This window comes from Falco naumanni, chromosome 12 (genome assembly GCF_017639655.2).
Source record: "Falco naumanni isolate bFalNau1 chromosome 12, bFalNau1.pat, whole genome shotgun sequence".
NCBI classification, from domain to species: domain Eukaryota; kingdom Metazoa; phylum Chordata; class Aves; order Falconiformes; family Falconidae; genus Falco; species Falco naumanni.
In genome coordinates this window covers 21,379,102-21,403,171 of record NC_054065.1, presented here as the reverse complement: position 1 = coordinate 21,403,171, position 24,070 = coordinate 21,379,102, and the positions used below count along the sequence as shown (strand labels likewise).

The 24,070-nt window shown below is 40.6% G+C and overlaps 2 protein-coding genes across 13 annotated transcripts in view; both read right to left on the bottom strand.

The window, feature by feature from the left end:
- Positions 1 to 356: 356 nt before the first annotated feature.
- On the bottom strand, positions 357 to 7,283 carry MRPS10 (mitochondrial ribosomal protein S10). Of its 3 annotated transcripts, XM_040611645.1 has the most exons (8): positions 7,080 to 7,147; positions 6,507 to 6,604; positions 4,130 to 4,188; positions 3,954 to 4,026; positions 2,603 to 2,742; positions 2,018 to 2,126; positions 817 to 906; positions 357 to 546 (listed from the first exon to the last, which is right to left on the bottom strand). In XM_040611645.1, the coding sequence occupies exons 3-8, from the start codon at positions 4,150 to 4,152 to the stop codon at positions 460 to 462; spliced, it is 522 nt and encodes a 173-aa protein (XP_040467579.1). In that variant the 5' UTR covers positions 4,153 to 4,188; positions 6,507 to 6,604; positions 7,080 to 7,147; the 3' UTR covers positions 357 to 459. The 3 variants fall into 3 exon arrangements, with proteins under 3 accessions (XP_040467579.1, XP_040467577.1, XP_040467578.1); XM_040611643.1 differs by lacking the exon at positions 6,507 to 6,604 and having other exon boundaries at positions 7,052 to 7,283; XM_040611644.1 differs by lacking the exon at positions 6,507 to 6,604 and having other exon boundaries at positions 7,080 to 7,187.
- Positions 7,284 to 10,826: 3,543 nt separating this feature from the next.
- Positions 10,827 to 24,070, bottom strand: part of TRERF1 (transcriptional regulating factor 1) — a 100,627-nt gene continuing 87,383 nt past the window's right edge. For all 10 annotated transcript variants that reach the window (XM_040612088.1, XM_040612090.1, XM_040612087.1 and 7 more), the window contains 10 exons: positions 23,313 to 23,682; positions 22,473 to 22,533; positions 21,563 to 21,702; positions 20,775 to 20,878; positions 19,494 to 19,569; positions 14,585 to 14,673; positions 13,630 to 13,743; positions 12,676 to 12,864; positions 12,012 to 12,220; positions 10,827 to 11,361 (listed from right to left, as the gene is read on the bottom strand). In XM_040612088.1, coding sequence (XP_040468022.1) covers positions 11,040 to 11,361; positions 12,012 to 12,220; positions 12,676 to 12,864; positions 13,630 to 13,743; positions 14,585 to 14,673; positions 19,494 to 19,569; positions 20,775 to 20,878; positions 21,563 to 21,702; positions 22,473 to 22,533; positions 23,313 to 23,682 — 1,674 coding nt within the window. In that variant the 3' untranslated portion in view covers positions 10,827 to 11,039. The remainder of the gene's footprint in view (positions 11,362 to 12,011; positions 12,221 to 12,675; positions 12,865 to 13,629; positions 13,744 to 14,584; positions 14,674 to 19,493; positions 19,570 to 20,774; positions 20,879 to 21,562; positions 21,703 to 22,472; positions 22,534 to 23,312; positions 23,683 to 24,070) is intronic.

The window sequence follows — 24,070 nt, the reverse complement described above, 5'->3', positions numbered from 1 at the left end:
ATGCAAGCTGTATGTACACCTGGGATTCAGTTACTTCAAAGGAGCTATAGCAGAAAATGTGTAACAATCTCTGTCATCCATAACATTAAACATCACATTAAGTGTAAAGAGGATTTTTCAAGTATTTCAGAATTCAGAAGCCACTTAGTATCAAAAGGAGATTGAGAATTTTTTATATATATATTTTTATAAATATATATATAAAAGAATAAAAATAAATTTTAATTTTCTACAAACATATTATAAATTACCATAGTTCTTGATCACAGAGTACATCAAACCACTTTATAGTTGTTCAGACTACATGTACTGGAATTATGATCACGAATAACTTGATGAAACAAGAGTTTATATAATTACTTTATAAAAGAACTTTTATTTAACAGTAGACTGTCTCAGTAAATTAGGTTGATAGCAGCAACTAATTTCAGCACTATCGGAGCCAAGTACCTGGTGAGTTCATGACTTGACTTCAGTTTCTTCTACTTGAGGTCGTGTATCCCAGACTGGTTCCTGAATGTGTTCGGGTATTTTCTCTATCTTAGTCTAAAAGGAAATTAAAGCAACCGTTTGTCATACCAAGTAGTTAACATCTAACTACTTTGCTTTTTTCAGTCTGGTTTGGAATATTCATCCGATTACAAATGCCATCTAGTGGCGTTTTCAAGCAATGCAGTTTACCACCAGTACTTGGAAAATACTCCTTTCAAACTACAGGCATTTCGTCTTGCTAACTTTCTAAAGACTTCAGTAGTTATTGGTACTTGCTTCAGGACTTAGTTGCATAACAGTTAATAATTTGAGGTAGAAACTCACCTTTTTTACTTCCATGGCAACCCCTTCAGGTAAGTTTCGTTGAACATACTCCAAGTAAACTGCAGCAGTACTGCTTGTTAGGTATTTTAACTAAAACAGAAGTAATGTTTTTTAATGAATTACCATTATTATCAGTTCAAATACGAAAAAAATTACTTTGCTCTAGGTTTTGTAGTTCTTGCTATGGGACCTAACATCTCACAGGAAGGCAGCTTCCATAATACTGAACAGAGGCAGCTGAGCAGCACACAGTTCTCAAGCAAGTATGAAGTAATAAAAAGAACTCCGCAGAACTGTGCATACTGCCTGTGATCACATCTTGATTATGATGGAAGTGATGGATCTTAACACTACAGGTGTCAGAGGAAATGAACTACAGGTTATGCAAGAATTACCAGGTTTTGTCTACTCTCAAAGTTCAAGCTTGTAAATCCTGCAACTCTGGAATTCCATTGAATTACTGGTTTTCTAGTTTCTTCTGGATGGCAGAAATAGTGCTTATGGTTTGTGGGCAGACATCTGTACTGCACTGATGTCTGGGGACTTAAAGCAAAGTCCCATTTTGCTAAGCACTATGCAAATACACAGTAAGACACCCAGGAACCACAAAATGCTGACAGCAAACCCTTCTTCTAAGAAAGTCAGCCACAGCTGTGTTCTAAACAGTACAGAAGTCTGTGTCACCAGCTGTAAAGCTAGTGGTTTGTATACACTTCCTTTCTTGTATATCCCCCACGCAGTTCTAGATTGCCACATGATGTTGCATAGGACAAAAGTATCTGTGTTCAGAAACATCAGACAAACTCACAAAGAGAACAGAACCCTTAGTGACTGGTAGTTGCAATAATTTAGCTACACCTTCCTTCCTTCCTCACAAAGTTCCCATCCCACTAATGCCTGGAAACCAAGAGCATAAAACATATAAAGATAACCCTCAATTCTACCTTATTTTTAAATAATTTTCAGCTGTTAAGATGATGGTCAAAATCGGTCTTTAAATCCAAAACTTATGTAGGCTGTACATTCAGAATAATTTGTGTCACATTTGATGTACCTAGGTCAGCTCTTTTCTGCCATTTCCTGCACTCTGTTCCCCAATCCAAGTAAATAGGAAGTCTGTGTTCGCTCCTGTACTAACATCTATTAACATCTTTAGATTGTGCACCTAGAACATACTTTTTTTCCCCCACACCTCTCTTACCTCCAAACACATGTAATGTGTTCTCATTTCATACTGAACTCTGTGTTTCTTGTAAATGTGTACAGATTTTAAAAGTGTCAATCGTTCTATCTTCTTCGGAGGTTTATGTCTGAACAAAGCAAAAAAAAAAAATGTCATTTTATATAAAAGATGCTAATACAAATTATCTGAAAGATTATGCTGAAATCCCTGTTCTTATTTGACATTTAGACCTACAAGGAAGTATTAAACACCGGTACAATTTATTATTAAGCCACATTGGCACGGTTAATACTCAGGTATTAACTAGCATTAGTTTCAGGGAAGCTAGAGCACTGATAGCTGCACTTAAAGTACTGTCAATATACTTCAGGTAGTTAAAATGCATTTCATCTATGGCAGCACTGAGCATAGAGCTGCTGCTGCTTTCTCATCACTGTGCTGCCATCTATGAAGTGTTAAAACGTATAATCTGAGAAAAAAATGTCAGATTATACCTGTTTCTTCCAAAAAAAAAAGAAAATACGTCTAAGCAGAGAATCTGAGTTACAGCAGATTAAGTAGGAAACATCTGACACCACATCGCTCTACAGATCAGTTACTTACACTTTTTCAACAGAGATGCCAAGTTCTTCAGCTGCAAGTACTGCAAAATATTCATAGCTGTCCAACACAGCTTTATCGTGGCCTTTAACTAAAAGGGACAATCTCTTGTACAGCGTTTCTGGCTCATCTGAAATAGTTATCTGCATTTTTAAAGAAAGGACATGAGTTACCACTCCATGCTCCCCTTAATTAATGCACGCACTGCATATTTTCTTAGCCTGTGGACATCATTTGTAGAAGAGGAAAAAACCCACACACTGTTAGCTGCTTATTTTAGTTTATCTGAAAGAGGTTCACAGTACTACCTCGACTGACAGTTCTCACTCTTACCAGGGAAGGCAAAAGCATGAAGAGATACCTAACTTCTGAACATTTAGGTAAAATTCCTTCTCAGAAAAGGAAAGGGAATGACAGATAAATATGAGGACAACAATAGCAAAAGCAAGAATGAAACTCATTCTTAAAGCAAGTCTGGAGCAGCAATATTTGTATTTTAAATTGCAGTGCCAGAATACCTGAATTCTCAGACCTCACTTGGGTATGGACAGTAACTAGAACACTATGGAAAGTAACCAGAATTCTCACCTTACTAAGTCAGTTATAAGGCTACTTTAACCACAGTAAAACTCCCCAGGCATATTATCCTTTATGTTTGTACAGGCACAAAACTTACGACTTTCTGTTAAAAATTTATGAATTCTAGTTAGAGCTTCAAACGCTGGTGGCCCGTGCTCACTGATCATCTGAAAACCCTTGATGTGTCTAGGAAGCACTGATTTTTCCCACAAGTTTACTCCCAGACAGTTTAGCATAGTAAATCCAGCACGTACCAGACATGACAGGAAGGCTGGATCTGCACTGTATATCTAATACTGCCTGTAAGATTTTGGCTTGCTTGCACGTATTATACAGAGCAGGCATGTGTTTCTGAAGTCCTAGTAAAAATCAAGGCATTCATATTCTAAAAGCAAGATACCCACCACATGCCTTCATGAACTTCCCACCTCATCAGCCCTGGGCTCCCAGCTTCCAAGCCAAAGACAAAGGCCTTAGGCTGGCTAAGCTGCTGCAGGCACCAAACTGAATGTGGCCAAAAATCTAGTATTTCATAGAGTTACAGCTGCACAGAGGAGGAAAGACAACTGAGAGCTACAGAAATCTTGCTGGGGAGGGTGGGGGGAAAGAAAAAAAACCTCAAATCCCAATAATCTCAAATGTTTCTTTCTCTACAGCAAATCTGATGTCATTAAGACAGAATTTAACAAAGCTGCAATAAAGGAATTCTACCTTTTCTGTACACCCTCTCTGTTACTAAGACAATATACAAAATACCATTCTATAAAACACTTACCAAAGGATTAGTCTTACGCTCCTGTGCATCAACATGGGATCCAGCCAGCCGTGCTCCCATCAAGCCAGAGTTTCTAGAAATGTGGTAATAGGAGAAACATAAAATAAGTTGTTAAAGTTGGATTTTTTAGGAAGTGTGGAGAAGAAGTGGGAATAAGGAGTGCCTTTGATACTTACAGAAGAAAACACTGCTTTTGCATAATTCTGCTTGCATAATTGACAGAAAAAGGTGATCCCTGTATAAAACAAATAGGTTATAGCTTTTTCCTCCCCAAGCTGGAAAATAGCCAGTTAATACAGGTTTATTAAAGGTTACTTTTTTGCACACCAGAGCATAACACATTCCTAGGTATTGATCTGCCAAACTAGAAAGCTTGATCTGTTGGAAAATGCAGAAAAACAGGAGCATGGAAATGAATTTTAGTATACTCACAGCACCTAAAAAAAGGAACACATTAAGAGCACACTGTAACAGTATGCACTTATTACTAACAAGGCACCTGAAGAGCAATCACAAAGCATTTTGTTTAGCAGAAAAATGTATTCTGGGTGGCATGAGGTATCATTTCTGTACACGATAATGTTTTCCCTTTATTTCCATAGTACAACATATATTAGTTTCATCAAGTGACAAGCCTAAGTGGAACTTGCTGTTGTAAACGCAATTGAAAACAGTATCTTAAAATGCAAAAATTCAACTTTTGAATTTAACTGGTAATTTTCCTTTTTTTTCAGCAAAAAGTTCCTTGTGATTTGAACACTTTTCTTTTGAAAAGAACATTTAAATAGAAAACTTTTAACATGTAAATGAACCATATTTAAAAGATAACATGACTCTTCTGTGTTAAAAAAGGAAATACAACTGTTAATCAAGATGTAACATTACTGTCTTGCATACTAGAATGATCACTCCCTTCAGAGTATTACGTGGCTTCTAGCTTCCTTCCACTAATTCTCAATTTGGCAAAGTTATAGGCTACTTGAGGGGGGAAAAACACCACAGGAGCCAGAACTTTCACTTGCTTAAGAGAAACTTTGGGCTGAAGCAGAATGCTGAAGGAAAACTAGCTACTTATGCAGCCCCCTGATACTCTTTACTTCAGAGGTGCTGGAGTCATCACTGTAACAGAGAAGACAGATACCTCACACATGATTTATGCAGGTGACTACAATCAAAACATCAGAAAACAGCCAGAACTGACACTTTTCCAGGTAATCTTAATTTAGTCACTCATGGATATGTATAACTAATTACATGTTTCTATCAGGTCCCTAACCTTCTCCAGTATGCATTATTTATTAATTATATATCAGCAGTGAATGAAACTGTTTTCTGAAGTAATTCTGCCTCATTCACTCACTACTTATCCTACAAATTCTGCAATAAGAAGATGACTGCAGGAAGAGGGAGGAGAGTTTCCTGTTTACAAAGCTGACTGGAGAGCACAGCTCAATGTGTTCCTTTAGGCAAGCCTTTCAAACCGAGATGTTCACAAATGAGCACTAATGTTCCATTATTAAGTGCATGACGCCATAAAAAACTTTAGGTAGGAGCACTGAATATTTGCCACTATAGCTGATAACGATTCAGAAAGTTTCAAAGTTCATGTTGGGCACTGCTTGAACCTTAATATGTAAAATTAAAGAAATACATCTGATAAAATTATCTTTATCTTTGCAGTTCAGTTCTCTTTATCTCTGCACTCAGAATACTGATTCAACACTAATATGAAATACACTAACATCACCACCTGACATCACTCCAGGGAGCAGACAAGCCCACGGGCACAAAAGATCATATTCAGTGAAAGGCTTAAACTGTGTGTGCAAGTATATGGCACAGAACCTGACCCCAGATGACAAACTAAGACTACTGACTGGAACTGTAGCTAAAAGTTGTACCTGGTTTTTTTTGGGGGGTTGTGTGTATGCAGTCTCTGCTATGTATTCTTGTACTTCTAACTGCTTGACCTTGTAATATGGTTTTATCATGTGCACACAAAGATATACACACATAGCACATCGTGTTATGTGGTTTTGGATACAAAGAAGTTGTTTCACTCTTCATGTAATAAAGATTAATAAAACAAAACATGATAAACCAGTAGAATTCTATCCCACAGCCTTTACAATATTCTATGATTGCACATATTATTCCCACCACGTACCATCCCTTTTGTTCCTAATTATGCAGGTACACATCAAGTCAAAAGTTTCTGTAAAATAAAATTAAAGGTGCTCTGTGCAAATTTTGAGAAAATGATATACTGAATACCCCAGGTAGTAATAATGGTATCCAGCAGGCAGTAAAGTATATTTTAACAGCTTACTTCATTCTCCGATTTAGGTATACTTGATGCATTTTTGCTAATGGCCCTCACAGACAGTGGAAAAGACACTCAGACTGCAACATAACAGAATTCAATTTCCCAATAACAGAATTACCCCTCTCCTAATACAAAATAGCCTTAATTTTGTTTGGCTGAGAGATGCCTAAGTTCTCAGGAGGAGGCAGATGACTGAAAGATAAGCAAGTCCAGAATACAGCACATACATAGGAGAGAGTTTAGAGCTTCAGAAAATGAGGAGGAAGCCACTAACATCAAATTTCCTCAACTTGAGAGATGGCAATCACTCTTGAGAAATCAAAACCTGCAGAAAACAGCGGTAGTATGAAGAGTTTCCCTGTATTTTTACGCTACAACTTCAAGATTTGAAACTTTAAGACTACAAACAGGCTTGGCGCATCACCTCCAAATCTAAGTCATCTATTCTCCATCATCCCTCACACCCAGAATACCCGCCGCAAACACACGACTACAGGAGCGACTTCTGAGCACGGGCCCCGCGCTGTAAGACCCCAACCCTCCCGCAGCCAAAAGGAAACCACTTGCGATGTCCGCTGCCCGCGGGAGCCCACCGAGGCGGGCAGGCCGGCTCCAATCCAGCTCGCACCGGCGACGCGATGGCGGGGTTTGCACAGCGCCGAGCACCGGCCCTCAGCCGTGCGGCTGAGCCTACGCGAGGGGCGCTGCTCCAGCTGCCTTTCCCCTCAGGAGCAAAGCCGCCGAAGGAAAGGAGAAGGAAAACGGGGCTCACCCGTCCCTTCTCCAGCCACACACCCCACCTGACAGAGCCGCTGACAAAGCCAACGCGCCGCCATGTTGCCTCAACCCGCTGACCATAGCGCACGGCCCGGAAGAAGAGCGGCCTCATCCGCCACCCCTTCCCCCCTGAAAACCCAGGCGACAGGCGAGCGCCCCCGCCGCCATGGCGGATCAAGCACCCCCCGCTGAGGCGGGGGCACTGCGGCATCGTCCGGCAGAGCCGCGGCGCGGACGGCGCTGGGGAGACGAGTTGGGAGCTCGTATGGCGCCCGGCGGGCGCCATACGAGCTCCCAACTCGTCTCCCCAGCGCCGTCCGCGCCTGTCCTCAGTGAAGGACCTCGGCGCGCGCCCCAGCTTCTTTCCCGCCAACGGCCGCCCCCTCCCCTCCCCACTCCCCTCACATACGCTCCGCGTCGCGTTCTCCCAGACGGGAGACCCGCTGCCGTAGGGCAGAAAGCGGGAATTGCTAAGTTTTTCCGAGCCCGAGGCAGGCTGTGACAGTTTGTTGTTTGCTTCTGTTTTCCGAGGAGGTGAAGGTGAGAGGTAAAGGAGGTTTCTTCAGCTCTCTCCCCCTGAGAACGCTTTTTACTACAACTGGTTCCTGCCAAGAACAGTTATGCCCACCCAACTGTACAGCAGTGAATACATAAAAATTGTAAAAATTTCGGTTCTTTCTTGCCTGGAACGATTTAGGAATCCTTTGAAAAAACACACACACGTGAACCTAGTTTTTAACCTTCTCCACTTCTTAAAAATACTTTAGAAAGGTATATAAGCCTGTTAGCAAAACCCAGCCAACTGTATTTTACCGAAGTACATAAATTACTGGAAGCACCATATAAACCCTTTTCTTTTTACATATACAAATAACAGTTAATACTACAACACAGGTTCTCATCTGTACCAAATATTTAAAGGAAAGGAAAGGAAAGGAAAGTACTAATTCGTGCCACTAAGCCACCCTAATGCACACATCCAGGTAGACTTTAACCTGAAATTAAGCTGTGTGCACATCAAATGCTAACAGCAGGAACCTGAAACCAGCATAGATCACAAGCTATATTAAATGTATAGTTTTTTATTGTTACTTCCTCTGCCACCTAAAGTTACAGTCTGCTTTTTACACTGAAGAACCTAAAATATTTACAACCATCTTCTAATAAAATAACAGTTAAATATTGAAAATAAGATTTTTCTCATAAAATATGTTTTCTGTATGTACAGGTTTTATCAAAGAGGACTAAGTTCAACAGTGAACAGTTTCCCATCATCAACCATCAGCAATAAAACAACTTCTCTGAAATAAAACTGTCTGATTTATGTACAAATAGGCAGAACAGCATCTGTTTAACATCAGCCCATGCAACAATAATAATGAAGTCAACGTTTGAGGCCTAGATTCTGTACTGCTTAAGAAATGTGCATTTCCTCTTTTCCTTTATGAGTAACTTCTTTGGTTGTTGTTGTTCTATTATCTTCTTGGCTAAACAACAAAACAGCACCCAATTAACGTTACAGAACCAGGTGTATATATGTGTATACATATTTATATATACACTAGGTTTAGCACAGATAGCTGTCCAATTGTTGCTAGAAAAGTTCCACTGTAGATTCTTTAATACAGAGCTGCTCTTCAAAAATCAAGCCCACAAGTTTCTACTATATTTCACACTGTTCTGACTTCAATTATCACTTTTCTTAAACGCTCAATTTTTTCCCATTAATAGAGGAATCTGAAAACATGTAACCATTTTCCAGTGAAGTAGCCTTTCTCAGAAAGATCCTTAAAAATTCAAAATGATACAAGTTTGGAAAAGAAAGAGTAGACTCTGCCAGGCTTTTTCTAAAAGCCAGCACAAGTTACAGCTCTCAAAAGCCTCAACTTTGCAAAACACTACGACTTGCACAGTCTGTAAGATTTATTATCAGTGGATCCGTTTGGCAGCATACAGCTGAGCACCCAGTCTGCTGAACCTGGGTTGCATGGCCCCTGTACAAGTAACATGTCACAGCATGGACAGGAACTGCTGGGGAGCACGCTGACTGGCAGTTTGGAGAAGAAAAGGAGGCTGGCTGCCTGATCTCCTAAATCTTCTAAGTACGCTAATTAAGAACATCATCCCTCATGCAGCAGAGGGAGCAAAATTCCACCCACTGGTCAAAACCAACTAAAAAAATCCTCTAGAACAACCCCCCAGAAACTAAAACCAACCATGTACACAGGAACTTCACCAACCAGAAACTGAGAAGTGATTTCTCCTGAAGGGTTGTTCTTCAGCATCAGAACATTCAACTTTAAAGTAGAAACCTCAGGACGTTTGGCTGTGACAGAGAAGGCACCTCTCCGCCAATGAGTCCCACTGGTTTTGAACTTGTGTGGTCCGATACTCCTTATCCAGAAGTACTGTGATTTACCCTCATTTTGCATAGTTATACAAGGAAGAAAGATAGTAGAAAATAAGACCCACCATCTCTCAGATTCTGCTTAAGATGTTAGGAACGTGGCAAAAAAACCACCCAACAACCCACCAATAAAACCAAACCCAACCCATAAAAAACCCAAACAACTCTTAAATCTGGAAGATCTGAAATCAATCTTATAAAATATTTTATAAAGTTAGCAATACTCTTCTACTGTGCAAAATTCACAAGAAAATCAGTGCTGCTACCTGTGAAAGCTCTAAAATCAGTATTCACATTCTGTAATTAAAGGTCCATTCAACCTAACTCCGGTTCTTTCTGAATTCTTTAATTCTACAAGGTACAATTCTTCTGAGATGCTATTTACTTAGAGAACCAAATCTAAATTTATATAAATGGTGTTGGACACGCAGCATGTAGATGTGAACTTAAGGGAGGAGAAACTGTAATCAAGCAGCCATGTCAAATCACTTTTGGACTATGTTTTACTAAGTAAACAACATTTGAGTTTGATGTAATGAGGAGGACTGAAAATGGCACAAGAGTTACATTTCATGCCTACAAGTAATAACTAATTTGCGCTGAAGGAATGTACTCCATCAGTCTCCGTTCCATGGGCAAGAATGTCTCCCTGTATTTGCCTGGTGAGAGAGCAAGCTGCTGCACTGCTTGAGCATGCAGTCTTCTAAAACCACCGAGATGGTTATTCAAAAGTGTGATTCATTGTCACAGCAAAATATATTTCCAGTGCAATCTGATTACCAGGGTGGTGCTCCTGATTCAGTGTTCCCATCAGATGACGTGAACCACAGTATGATCATCTTTCCTCAACCCTTGAATCAGGTCACTTTAAATTCAGCAGATCAAAACCTTGCTAAAATGGAAGCTCTAAGACGTACAGTGTAACCAACGCTTTTATGAATAGCCTAAGATGTATGCACTAAGGCAAGACGGAACCGAAAAAGTACTGTGATAATTACAAGAGTGGCTGTATCGTCTGTAGTATTTCACAGTAAAATCAGATACATTTTTTTCCTCCACCTCCCTTAAAATGACAGCACAAAGACAAAGAATTTAATAATTTCCTTAGCAGAGATGACATTTAGTCTCTAGAAAATGCTGGAAGTGATCCAGTATAGGCACACAAAAAAAAAAAAATACACTTTTATCGAAAGTGTATGAAGATCATTCTTGTAATTGGGGTAAAATGAAACTTGGAAGAGTTAAGGACTAAAGATCTTACCGGGACCATCTGGAGGGAAGTGATAGCAGAACTGTGAACTTCTGTAATTAGTGGCCTTGGAAGTTATCAGCAAAATGAGCTCAGATAAAAACACCTTGTAAGAATATTTGTACCAATTATTTATTTTTCCCCCAAAACACAAATTAATAAAAAAAAAGGGAAAAAAGCAGATTTCTTTTTTTTTCTAGACCTGGATAAAAGAATTTCATTTTCAACAGGTAGTTTACAATCAATGGGGAACAAAGGAGCAGTCCAGGTTTCCTGAATGATCCATTCAGGGTGTGCTCAGTAGCTGTCTTTATCAAACAACTTTATTTACAACTCAGCATCATCCTGCAGTAGATCTGCATCTTCATCATCCAATAGAAGGTCAGCATCCATGACTTCATTCTCTTCCATGACATCACCCAGCTCCTGAACAACATCATCATCAATGTCACCGACATTTCCAACGTGTTTAACCAAACTCATGTGATCCAGAGGAATCAAACTACACCCAACAGGCCCAGTAGTTCTTGTGATGGTGGCTGCCATTTCTGCAGCCACAGCAGCTTTCTGAGCCTTCTGCCTTTGCTGTTCTTCGTGTTGTCTGTGAGTCTTCATATGAGCATTGCGGCTTTTGATTTTGAAAAATACCCTAAATTTTAAAGGAAAAAAAAATCAGCTAAAAATGCATTGCTTTTGATGAAGTGAGCCAAAAGAGACTCAACAACTTATCAGTACATTTGCTTCCTTGTCCTGAAATAGAAGTCAGTGAAGTCTGCGATGCCATGGTGAGAATTTCAGGGACAGACTACCAGATTTATGCATCCTGACAGTATCAAAATGGCCCACTCTGACTCTGTCAGAAGTACTTTGTAGCTCCCACAGTTGCTTCAGTATCTATGTGCAACCTAATTCTCCCTGTGCAGGATTGTTGTGAAACTAAGCACAACAGGGGAAAAGAATCCCATATTAAGATGGGCAAACTCAAGCACAGAAACACAGAGAAAGTTGCCCACTGTCACATGCAAATCTGTGATAAAGGACAAAGCTGGACTGTCAGATGTAGAAATTCCAGCAAGTAAATGGCTTCAGGAAAATTGGAGTAAATACTGCAGGGGAAGAATCAAAAACATCATGGAACCAATCTCTGAAGGTTTTGGTAAGAGGACATGTTATCCAAGGGGATGGAAACTGTTCTTTGACACCATCAGAACAAACATAAAGAGTTTGTCACAACACTATTCATCTGGAATATAAATAGGCAAATGTGATGTAGTACTGCATACAGTCATATTCACTTACTTGCCACACTCCTTGCAAGGAAAAATTGTTGTTGGGTCAGTCTCACCACTTGTTGTGCTGTGGGCAGGTGAACTCTTGATGGAGCAGTATCCGCTCTGCGTACCAGATTTCTGCTTAGTGCCCGGGATGGTGCATCGTGGTTTTGTCACCTGATTAGTACCTCCATGAATGCGAGCATGGCCATTCAGTGCTTGTCGGGAACTGAACACCTGACAGGGAGTAGGGTGGAGGGAAGAAAGAAAAAATAAAAACCAAGAAATACTGCACTGGAACAGGAACTTCAGAAAGAAGTACGCTGAATGCATATTACAACAGAATAACTGTACACGTCTAATATAATCTGCTTGGTTAAATGCTGCTTGCTCTCAGCTATATCCCACTAGAGTTAAAGAAACTTAGTCATAATAAAACAAAGCGGTGAGCTATTACTACAGTTGTATGACAAAAAGGTAGTCAGACCTGTTACCATATAGTATTTCTACATCTAGGGATTCAATTTTACGTACAGATCAGCAAATTGCCTATATGTTGTAAAGTGGGAATTAAGAGCAGACAAAATGATTTGTCCAAAGATATTCAGGAGATATTACTGACCAGGAATTTCCAAAATCACAATTCCCTAGTATACAATCCCCCTACTATTAAATATACCACACACACGTACGGCACCACAGTTTGGCATTTCACAGATGAAGGAAGATGAAGAAAGTGAAAGACTCTGAAGTGCAGGCAGATCTATAGGTCCAACAAGAGGGATAGCTGGTGGGTCAGGAGACTTCTGCATTTCCCTTTCATCTTTTCTGTCTTCTTCAGTCTCCTCATCTTCCTCTAACACTTCCTCTTCTCCACTTGTCTGAAATAGACAGTGCATTTAAGAAATACTATAAATATGGTCAAAGACAGACAGTACTGGATAGTAAGACACAGACAGTACTGGAACAGCATATTGCTTAGTCAAGTCTGTGTCCGGGTTTCAGTATTTTTTCCCCATCCTGAATGAACTTCTGGTCTTGCTGGAACCACCACCCCTTAACAATCAAGCTATAGCTCATGCAGCTTCACTGCAATGCTCAAAACACCCACCATCTCTACTACAGAGCTGTGGTTCCACGAATCTACAGATACCAAAGCACAATACTCTTCCCCAGCTGTTAGAATGGCAATGGATGCTATATTCTCAAATTAAATTACTTATTTAAAAATAAAACCCCACATCTCTTAAAACTACTCTGACTACCAGCAATACGTACCTTGAACACAAAGAATTGCATTGCCAGTTTGTGTAAATGGTATTTGTACTAGAATATGAGAGCAGCTTTCACGTGCGCACACAGGCACAGGCATAATGTCCAGTGGTTTACCTGATTCATCAGTAGCAAAAGCCCATAATTGCTGAACTAGAGTTAGATAATGCACTAGTCAAAACAATTTTATCCCATTACAGTCCAGGAACACAATACCTTGGTGTAGCTGAGGTTACAGAATGCTCATACAGAACATAATTTAGAATTACAGTGTAATTTAAGTTGGAAGAGATCTGTGTTCAACCTTCTCCTTGTAACAGGATAAATACAAAAATTATCAAGTGTTAAACCTTTTCATAGTATTTTAGACTTACCAGGCATTCTTCTCTCTTTTTCTCTAAACGTGTTCTGTGTTTCCGTCCCAAACGCAAGATTTTCTTCCAGGTATAGTAGTATTCCACACACTGTGCAACTGTCTTAGACTTAACCTGTATTTAAGTAATTGCAGAAATAATCCAGTCTCAATGTTTTGCTTTCATTCAACACAATTTTAACATATTCCAAGAGACAAGCTTTATTTCTCAAAAATTCAAATAGAGAAAAAAAAAAAACAAGCCAAAAAAACCCCAGACAGTTTGACTAGAACAGGAATACTCCTGTTGAACAATTCCATTACTGTTTTTCAGTCAAATCTGTGTTGAATATTTCAGTACATTTCTCTGGGATTCTCTAGTCAGAAAATGACTGAGAATATACTTTTGTAGCTCAAGTGTACAATACCATCAAGAAATCTAGAAATTAAGACATGGTTCCCCAAAAATGCCAATGTTTTTCAGCATGAGTTAACAAGTAACCTACTCTGCCCCAAGATGAGTACAACTTGTCTCTTCCACTTTGTGGCAGGAACACTAAAATTAAGCCCAAACACATTCCTCCTTTTTTAACAGACATCAACCCTTTCTGGGGCAAGGTTCAGTGCCAGTGACTCAAGCACCTTTTAACAAACGGCCAGAGAACACCAAGATGATAGTGGAGCACCATACTTCTCTTACACATAAAATGCCATGACTTGTTATTATATGTAAAAGTTTTCAGACCTGGAATCACAAGATGAACAGATTTAATTTAATTTTAACTGTTTTTTACTGGTGCTGCAGCTGCACACATAGAAACAATCAAATGGAATGAATATACCACTCCTATTAGTGTTCTCATAACTACTGCCGGCTCTATGCCTGCAATAAGCTGGTCTGGCACTGGAAGGAAGATGAAAGGGAACAGAATTCAGCAAATGGAAAAAAACAATTGACAGAACAGAAATAGCCTTACCATTTTCTGTACAAATATGAAATCTTTGCTGTAGGTGGACAGTGCCTCTTTGAACAGCCTCCTTTCTTGATGTGTCCATTTGTCAGATCCTTAAAAAAAAGGAAGAGTGAATTCATTATAAACGATTGAACCCCACTATCTTTATGTTGATGTACTATCTGAAACAAAAACTGGGCAACCTCAAGCACATGCTAGTGATTGCTGCTACCCAAATATAAGTATGTCTGTACTGACTCAGACCTCAAGACCATCTAACCAGCATTTGATCTCCAGCAGCAGTCACAGGCAGTTGCCTAGGGAACAGTAAGATCAGGGGAAGCAATTACAATGCCTCTCCCTAATTCTTCCTAACCTCCGATCACTTTCGGCACAGGGGATTTCCTGAGTCTGTTGCAATCTGCTTATTTAGTAATTATCCTGGTAAGTGCTGACCCACTCTTTCTTTCAACCAATTAAACTTCTCACACCCAAAAAAAATCCCTTGCCAAGAAGTTTCACAGATCAGTAGACCCTCCACATGAAGAGCCACCTCCTTTTCTGTTTCCTGACTCCCAGTAGCTTCCCTGGATGACCTTCCATTCTTCAAGAGAAAGTAAACCCAACCTCAACCATCAGCTCCATACTATTCAGGAATGCATGTCTCTTCTGCCACTCCCACACCTTTGGCCACTACTGCTGTTCCTCCCTGAACCTTTTCCAGCACTAAAACATTCCTGCAGGGACAAAGGGACCAGGAAGATATGTAACAGTCAACATATAAGCAATCCACAGACTGGCACGGTGGCATCACCATGTTCTCTGTCTCTTACATTTGAATTGTTTGGATTTTTAGCTGTTGTAAAATATAGAGCTGATGCTTTCACAGAACCAGCATTATAATCTCAAAGTCTCATTCTAACTGAGAAGTATCACCACAGAACTCAATATGTAAAGCTTGCATTGCTTATTCCTATATATGCTGCTTTATACTGAACTACACAGAAGTTCATCTATCATTTTGTTCTCCAGACAATAACTCTTACAGGGTCCTTTTGCAGCTCTCCACTTGTACAACTTGAGGTAAAACACTTAAATCCTCTGTGATAAAGATCACAAGTAGACAGAGATTGTAGCAATGTGCAATATGCACAAAGAGCTTTCTGATCATTTAATGGAAACTGTACATAAAACTTTCAAATATCATTATTCTGTGTTTGCTTCACCAGCCTAACTGCCCATGAAAAGATGAAATCAACATTTAAATTGAAATGAATTTATGCTTCCTCAGTATTAGTCAAAGAGAAGAAACACAGGATTACGCTACTGCATCAAAGCAGCACCCTGTTTGTAAGAGTGGCAGCATTACATATATTAAAGGAAGGATATGCAAGAAGTCGTAAAGTGGATGCCTTTGAAATGACTTACACTGTAAGAAGATTCTACTTCAGTCTGCCTGAGAGTTTCTGATTCATCTAAAACTTTTATCAAAAGAAATCCCTAATATTCATGTCAATGTTACTATTCTCCATAGAAATGCTTACCTCTGCACCAAATTCAATTAACTTGGCCTTGGCACCATGCATGGTATTGAACTCTACAGGTTACTTATGTCTATAAAAAGTATATAGATTTTTTTTTTTTATTAGCTGTAAATGTTTTTCTTCTCAGTGTTGACTCCCAGGCTCACAAGCTTAGAGCAGGTATCTCACCTTCATATGCTGAAAACTACAAAATTACCTTTTCTGCAGGCTATTCCAGTACTGGATATAAGCATGCATTAGTTATTTCCACAGAGATTTACATTAAAGCTCTCAAGCATCAGAGAAAGGCACTAGCTTCAAGCCACAAGTTTATTTATTCTGTTATTACCTGAAGATCAGTATGTCAGGCATTGAATCTTTCCCACCCTGAACCAGTGTCATTCCCTTCTTATACCACGTGCAAGTTATTTGCATTCACCCTCCCTTTGGGCAGGGGTAAAGGCACTGATTCAGTCCAGGGGCCTCCTCTACTATGCCAAAATGTAACTTCAAAAAGCATGACAGCACCAACAAAATTTTTGTTTTTGGCAAACCTCTCTAGTCATGCTCTCTTGCCTCTACCCTACCCTTCTGAAAACCCAAACATAAAAACAAAAACCAAAAAAACCCCACCATCCAACCCAAGAAATAGAATCAATTCTATGAACTAGTTTTATTGTACACCTAACAGAGGATTCAGGCCTTACAGAGTTTCCCCAATAGCTGTGGTATTAGCAGAGACCCTTATAAGATTATGCGGGTTAATTGGAAGTAACCTAATTAATAGAATAAATCCTGTGTAGGAAAAGAAACAGAAGAAAAGCTGTTTTTAACTCTGGTTGCTGGGAAACCACTTTTGCTCTTGTTAGCTTGAGGGAGATATAGAGAACATGTATAGAGAGAGATCTGCAATGCAGCAGGAAAGAATTTTGGACTTTGGAACACAGATAAAATTTTAAAGCTGGTCTTTATGTTTAGATTTTTATTCTACATTTTGTTTTACCTGCCATATTGTTATTACACTGATTAACTGACAATAAATACCTTCAGATTTGGGGTCTCTGGGGCCTGACCCGTGGGTTTCAAGGGGACTACATCTGTACCCAGGGAGCCCCCTGAGAGGTGGCTCAAATTCATTACACAGAGCATATGCTGGGTCTGATCCACACCCTATCACAGCATGTACAAGAAGTTTCCGGACTGCCTGAACATTATTTCAGAGACCATTTCTCCTGCAATTCAAATTCAGACCTGAGAAATCCCACTGTTCAAATGAAAACAACTCAAGCATTTACATCAGCGCTCCTCTTGTATTAGATACACTGTTCCCCCTCTCTTCCTGAAAACACCATCCTGACAGATACCGATGGCAAAGTATTAGGGCAGAGACATTAGGGTGTTCTTCTAACCAGCCCTGGGGGTCAGCATGCCCAGCTCTCCTGGCACACAACAGAAAAGCCTCAAATTTACAACCTGCCTCCCTCAGAAGCCCTTGTACCCTTCACTTGTACCCTCATTTGAGGGCAATGCTAAGAATGAGTTTGGCTATGTATTGTTTGTGGTATCAGCTAATTCTCATGAGGCAGCGCCATTCGATCTATTCCGCCTTTCAACAGGACAGTGTCTGAAAGCTGATTTCTGAATAGGGAGCAGAAAGCCCGAAGAGTTAACCCAAACAAATGCTACTTGAAGTTATATTAAGCTATTCATGCACCAGTTTGTAAGAAATTTCCATATACCTTGAGTAGCTGATTATCAACCACAAATAACTATTATTCAAGAGCTGCTGCATGGTGCTAGAGTTTGGCTGTCAATAAAAGTTGCAATCACGTTGCATTCAAAAGCATTAGTAAGTAATGCTTTGTCTTGTTATTTTATGGTACTTAAAATCCTGACTGGTGAGATTGTTTCATGCTTCCTTTCCTGTTTAAGAAATAGGGATATGTTGTTGTTCACAGGTCTCAGTGCTAGATAACAAGGATTAGTGTCATCTCACGTGAAAGATTAAACAGAACAGTCTCTCCTGGCTCCTCTCCACATCAAAATAAAACACTTTCCAAAACTACTGTGAGGTTACTTCAGTAAAGTCTGTTCCTCCTCCTCTGCCACACAGGCAGAATTTTCTTATCTGCTCTGCTAGTTAGATCGCTTATTCAGGATGAGGCTGCTGGGATATCTCCTCATCTTCCTGCTCTCATGCCCTGGGAGCTGCCGTTCACACGTATGATTTGGTGTCATCAGACAAGAGACCCTGGTCAAAGTTCCTGGGTGATATCCTCCTTCTCCATCCACCCCCACGTCCATCCTTTGGACTGCAACAGAGCTGTTAAAGGCACTAGGCATCTCCCCCAGACAAGACTCCAAACCTGATTTTCACATATATTCACACTTATTATCAACTGCCATCAAACATGTTTCTGTTCTTGTTCTCAGTCCAAGGGGTTAAAGTGTTGGGTGACAAAAGAGTCCTTGTTACTTGGGAGTCTTTCCACTAAGCTGCTACAGCCAGGCAGTAGCTTGTTTCTATACTTATGTTGTACAACAGCTGTAACTGGAAATGAGTATATGACCCTCAACATTGTGATTGACTGACCACTGGGAGATTCTTGGCTTACCTATTGTGCCTAAACTAGAGATGAAGTCTTAAATCACTTAGGTAAAACCCTATTCTGTGTGTCCAAGTAGCTGTTAGCCACTACAAAGCACTAAGCACTAATGTGGAGGGCTGCAGAGGAGAGACATTTGCCGCCTATGCTTAGATGACATAACACAAGTCCAGGAGCTGAACACTGCATTGTGTATTTCACAGGGCACTTCTGCTTCATCACCAAAATGCAGCTCCTGCTGTGTTTGTTACAGAAGTCACCATCCCAGAAGCGTTTCTTTTAGGCTAGATCCACACAAAGAGAGGCTCTGAATCCAGTACTGAGACATGAGTGAGAGTTACGGCACTGCTTCTTTGGAAGGATGCTCACGATTATCATATTCATTTATCATGCACCATCACCTCAAAAGGAAGGCGTGACAGTAGATATTTACATACCAGAAAATGAAGACCTAACTGCTAGTAAATTATAATCTACAAACAGCAGCAGTTTTCAAAGGAAATCAACAAATTAAATTTTAGCTTGAAAGAGGAAAAAAAATTACTCAAGACAGTTTTAAATCTGTAGGCCCTATGTAGCAACATGGATGCAAAGTTTCTGTACATCATCAGTCAGGTAAAAAACTGCCAAACTTGGAACAAAAGGCTCCAGGTACCACTCAGCACTGTCCACATCACCCCTCTATTAGATGCTGCCATCCCTGCAGCAGACAGCAGAGAGTGCAGCATGAACCCATTCTCTAGCCTGGGATGCCAGCCTCAGACTCCGTATACCAGAAAATACAGAGACCTCAAGGAAACCTACCAGCGTAGTGGTAATTTGCTAAAGGATGACACTTCAATCTCACTGGCTTTCTCAACAGCAGCTTCTCAAGAGCAACCTAAATTAAAAAGCAGGGAAAACCAGAATTAGCAAATGCAGTCAGTTGCTACATACAACTGCAATTAGAAGACTATTTGGTACAAGGATATGAATTAATTTTCTCTCTTTTTTTTTCTTTTCTGTCATACAAAATCACATCAAATTATTCCAAGGCACATTAACACTGTACCTCACAGAACAGCGCCTAATGGACACCTGTCCTGCCTTAATTAGCACAAATGCAGCTATTACTTAGCAACTTCCAGTTCTTCCCTCCCTTCTGCCTGACACATACAAATATGTTCATAGTGTTTGATTTGATGGTGTTAATTAATACTAATATTTAATGGTTGGTTTGATAGCATTAATATTTATACCATTAAATCTTTTGGAATATCTGTTTAGGTCAACATCTGTGAGGAATGACAGCAAGTGTTAATCCTCCTTTACATCAGGGAGACAGGTGATTTGTGGATCTCTGAAATTTTTCCCTGACAATACAGACCCCTCTGTTTAGCAAGTGTCACGTTCTGGCAGTAAGTTCAGTCACCTGTCTCAGACCTCTCAGATACAGCTAACAGCCTAAGGAAACTGGGACACAAGCTAAAACCCACTGTATTAGACAATACTGTAAGATTCATTTCAGTGCTGTGTTCTGCTGCATTTTGTTTTAAATTGACTTTCCAGGAATCTGTGCAGGGCCTTGTCTTTCCCTAACACTGGCAAAATGGACATTTGCCCTAGCTAATAACATTTCCATCACTAAACCAATGCAAATATTTGAAATGCATTATTTATACGAGAACTGTGTGCAATTACCTTACAGTTCTGAACAAATAAGTAGATGTGAATGCTGCTACAAAAAACGTTTTTTATAAGTGCTAGAAGAGGACTAAGGTCTCTGTGACCAAACATAAAGCTTGTGAAATATCAGGGCTGGAGCAAGCACTAGGAGAATTCAAAGCCCCAAGGCTATAAACTAAGTAATCTTATCTATATGAAATATACAGTAAGCCTTCAGAGAGACGCTGCTTTGAAATTTAAATTTATTAAAGAATGAAAGGGAAAAAGTCATTCCCCAAAAATGTTACAGGATGTTTAAAGCATCACTGCAAATCAATCAGAAATTTATTTTTATATAACCATATCTAAATCCATTTAATAAAGCATGTTAATTTATCTGCAGAAGAGGATCGCATCTCCCCTTTCAGCTTCTTATCTTACCATAATATCTCCTTTTGCTTCAAAGAGAGAGTGCAAAGCGTATTCTGAGTTAGTTCCTCCACCAGGTAACACACTGGAACAGCTCATATTTAAAAGGTCTTCCACTGTCAGAAACAAGTCAACATTTTACTGCTAATACAGTAGCCTGTCAGTCAAACATCAAGAGTCAAGGATTCTGTAACGCCACTCAACGATAATGTAGCTCAGGGCAGCAGCTTTCATACTCTCTCTCCCCAGCACCTCACCTCCTGGTTTTAGGATCACTCACTGAGAAGGGGATGTGACGGGATTTGCAGAGCACACCCTTGGGATGGGACAGGCTACTGCTGTGGGGCAGTGGTTTGCACAGGCCAGTGATGTTGCTGTGCCAAGAAGGCTCCAGCCAGGGTAGAGAAGCCTAAACGAACCATGCGGGAAGCAGGAATAAATAAACTTTTCTCAGGACTGGCAGAAGCCACTGAGCCCATCATATTTCCTCTCACTTATGGTCACAGGACAGGCCCAGAAGCCATCAGCTGCCTCTCACCTGTGACCTCTGCCCTTACCAGGAATTTCAGTCCCCCCCAAAAAAAAACACCTCTCAGCAATGATCTTTCCCCCTTGGCTGCCAGAAAGCAGTTCACCCAGACTTCCCTTTAAGTGCCATTATATTATGTTGTTACTGTGAACCTTAACATGCAGTTCTGGTCTCTTGGTCTGCATTCTCAGTAATTAATACTCTCTGGAACATCTGGTACAGCATACACATGAGAAATCAATGTGAACTTCTAAAACAGCAAGTATTGTACCTCTTTGTTGGAAGACTTTGTTCTCCAGTTCTGGCCACGGTTTCCAAACCAAAGTAGCCTTGTGCACATCTCTCTCCATTACCAATCTGTCCTGCAGCTCAGGAATATCAGCCTGGAATCTGGACCCAATATTGATTCGCCTGTAAAGACAAATAAATAAGTACTGAACTACACAACTTGCAGAAAAACCAGAAGTCACATTAGCATTCACTTTGTTTCCAACAAAACTTCTATTAAACTGGAGTGGCAGGAAATTGTGTCAGATTGCTTTACGCAACGCATTAGTCTCAGCGGGATAAGTATTTTGAGTATGAAAGAACACCAATCTCTTGGGGGCAAATATTTTGATACACAATTTAAAACTATACTGAGACAACATATCTTATGGACAACCTAAGCTAGCTTATATATATGCTGACTAGCAAAGAGGGAGATGCCGGGAACTGTAACATTCTGCTTCACAGAGAAGGGCACTCTTCAGCAGAGAGCAGAAAGAGACAGTACTGCTGAAGAGACAACCCTGTTTTCAGTCTGCTCTGGAGAACCTAGAAGGTAATACCTCTCCAAAACTTCACAGTTAATATAACAAATAAAAGCAAGAGTACTGGATCGGCATCTCTTTTCCTCATGGCCCTCTTCCCAGCCATCACTAACCATACAGTGTTTCAGCTTCAGTGGTTCCCACCAAACCTCTCCTACTGCGTTTTTGAGCCATGACATCTACATCTCCCACAGTCATTTCGCTCTCAGTGTCCTCAGCCACCACCCAGAACAACCTTAAATGCGTCCAGCCCAACATGACTTCAAGCAGTTGAACGCTACCTGCTTAGTACAAAACACTTCAGGCTACACGCTCTAGGCTGGAGCCAGTCTACAACAGCAGTGATAAAAACAGTATTATTTTTCTTACGGCTCAACAGTCTGTTCTCCAGGCCCAGGCGTCACCGGAATTACACTTCCATCGATACTATCTGAAACAGAGATTGGAGTTTGAGTTTAAAAGTGTATTTTGGTAATAACTGCAATGCAGCTGATGCTCCATCTCCTGGACTGCATTGCGACCTCCCTATTAACATCAACATTACTCCAGTCTATTAAACAAAAACTACCTTTTATCAATATTTAGATTGAAGCAGTCTGAATTGTTAAAGGTAACAAATATCCTAACTTGCAGAGGTTTCTGCTGTCTTGACCACCTTTTCTTGTGAAGCACTGAACGACAAATACTTAAAATGAACCTCATGTTTCAAACCAGGTCTTTTCCCTCCACTTCAGAAGGCCCAGATGTAATGAGACATAGTGGTCTTTTCTTGAGGCAGACCACATTGAAAGATCACAACCTTACTCGCTGGTTAGGCTCCTCTGTTCACTTTATGCTTTAACACCCTCTACAACTGGGGTCCTCAAACTTTTTATACAGGGGGCAAGCAGATGAAGTGGCAGGCAGTCATCTGCGGCTGCCTGGTTTCCCCCCTCAACCCCCAGCAGTGGGGTGGGGCACGGGGGGTTCTGTAAATACCGGGGGCTGGATTGAGGACCCTGGGGGGCCGTATCTGGCCCGCAGGCCATAGTTTGAGGACCCCTGCTCTACAACATCCAAGGCAAAACCCCTGATAAAGACAGACTTTTCCTGTGAAGTAGCAGAACCAGCTGTGTGTGTGAGCACATGTAGAAATCATCAATGCGGTAACACCAGAAGAGAGAACAGCGGTATTTAGCATGTACTGCCCTCTGTAAATGTAATACTTACTAGACCGACACAGGAGCACCCGTGGAGTAGGTGTCAGTGGAGTAAGTGGCAGCTGCGTATGTGAGGTGCTATGAGATGATGTGATAACACTGCTGAAGAGACCAGACCCTTGCCGAACTGGACTAAGCATCGGTGGCGGAGTGTAGGGAGGGAGCTCATGCGTCCGGTCTAGCAGATGATCTCCAAGGACACGGGGAGAGCGAAGCTGACTCTGGTACAGGGTTGCACCGGAATGGGACATGCTGAAGTTGAAGGAAGGAGGAGGTATGAAGAGAGGTTCAGGTCTGTGCCGATACTTCTTCTTGTCCTGCAATGGTTTGAAGTTTTCTTCCAATTTTACAGCACTTTGATGAGGTTTTTTGCTAATTTCCTAAATGAAAACACACTGAACTTTAGTATTTAGGCATGCTTAAATGTGGTTTGCACACAAACCCCTACAGGTTAGGGCAACAGCCACAGAAAAGCTGTTACCACCAGGCAGTTATACCACCATAATAAGCCCGGCCAGTACACTATCTGGTGTGACACAGAAACCTCAGGGGAGTGAGGAAAAATGGACAAATTATCCTCACCTCCATCAGCAAGGCCCCTGGGTCAAAGACACAGGCACAGACATGGAGAGGCTGCTCAGCTTCTGCAGGTGAGGGAATAGCTCTCCCAGGCCATAAGTCTCCCACACCCTTCTTCAGCTCCACCTGAACACCCTGAGCACTTCTATTCCCACTGAACACCCACAGGCTGTTGGGAGTTACTTCATT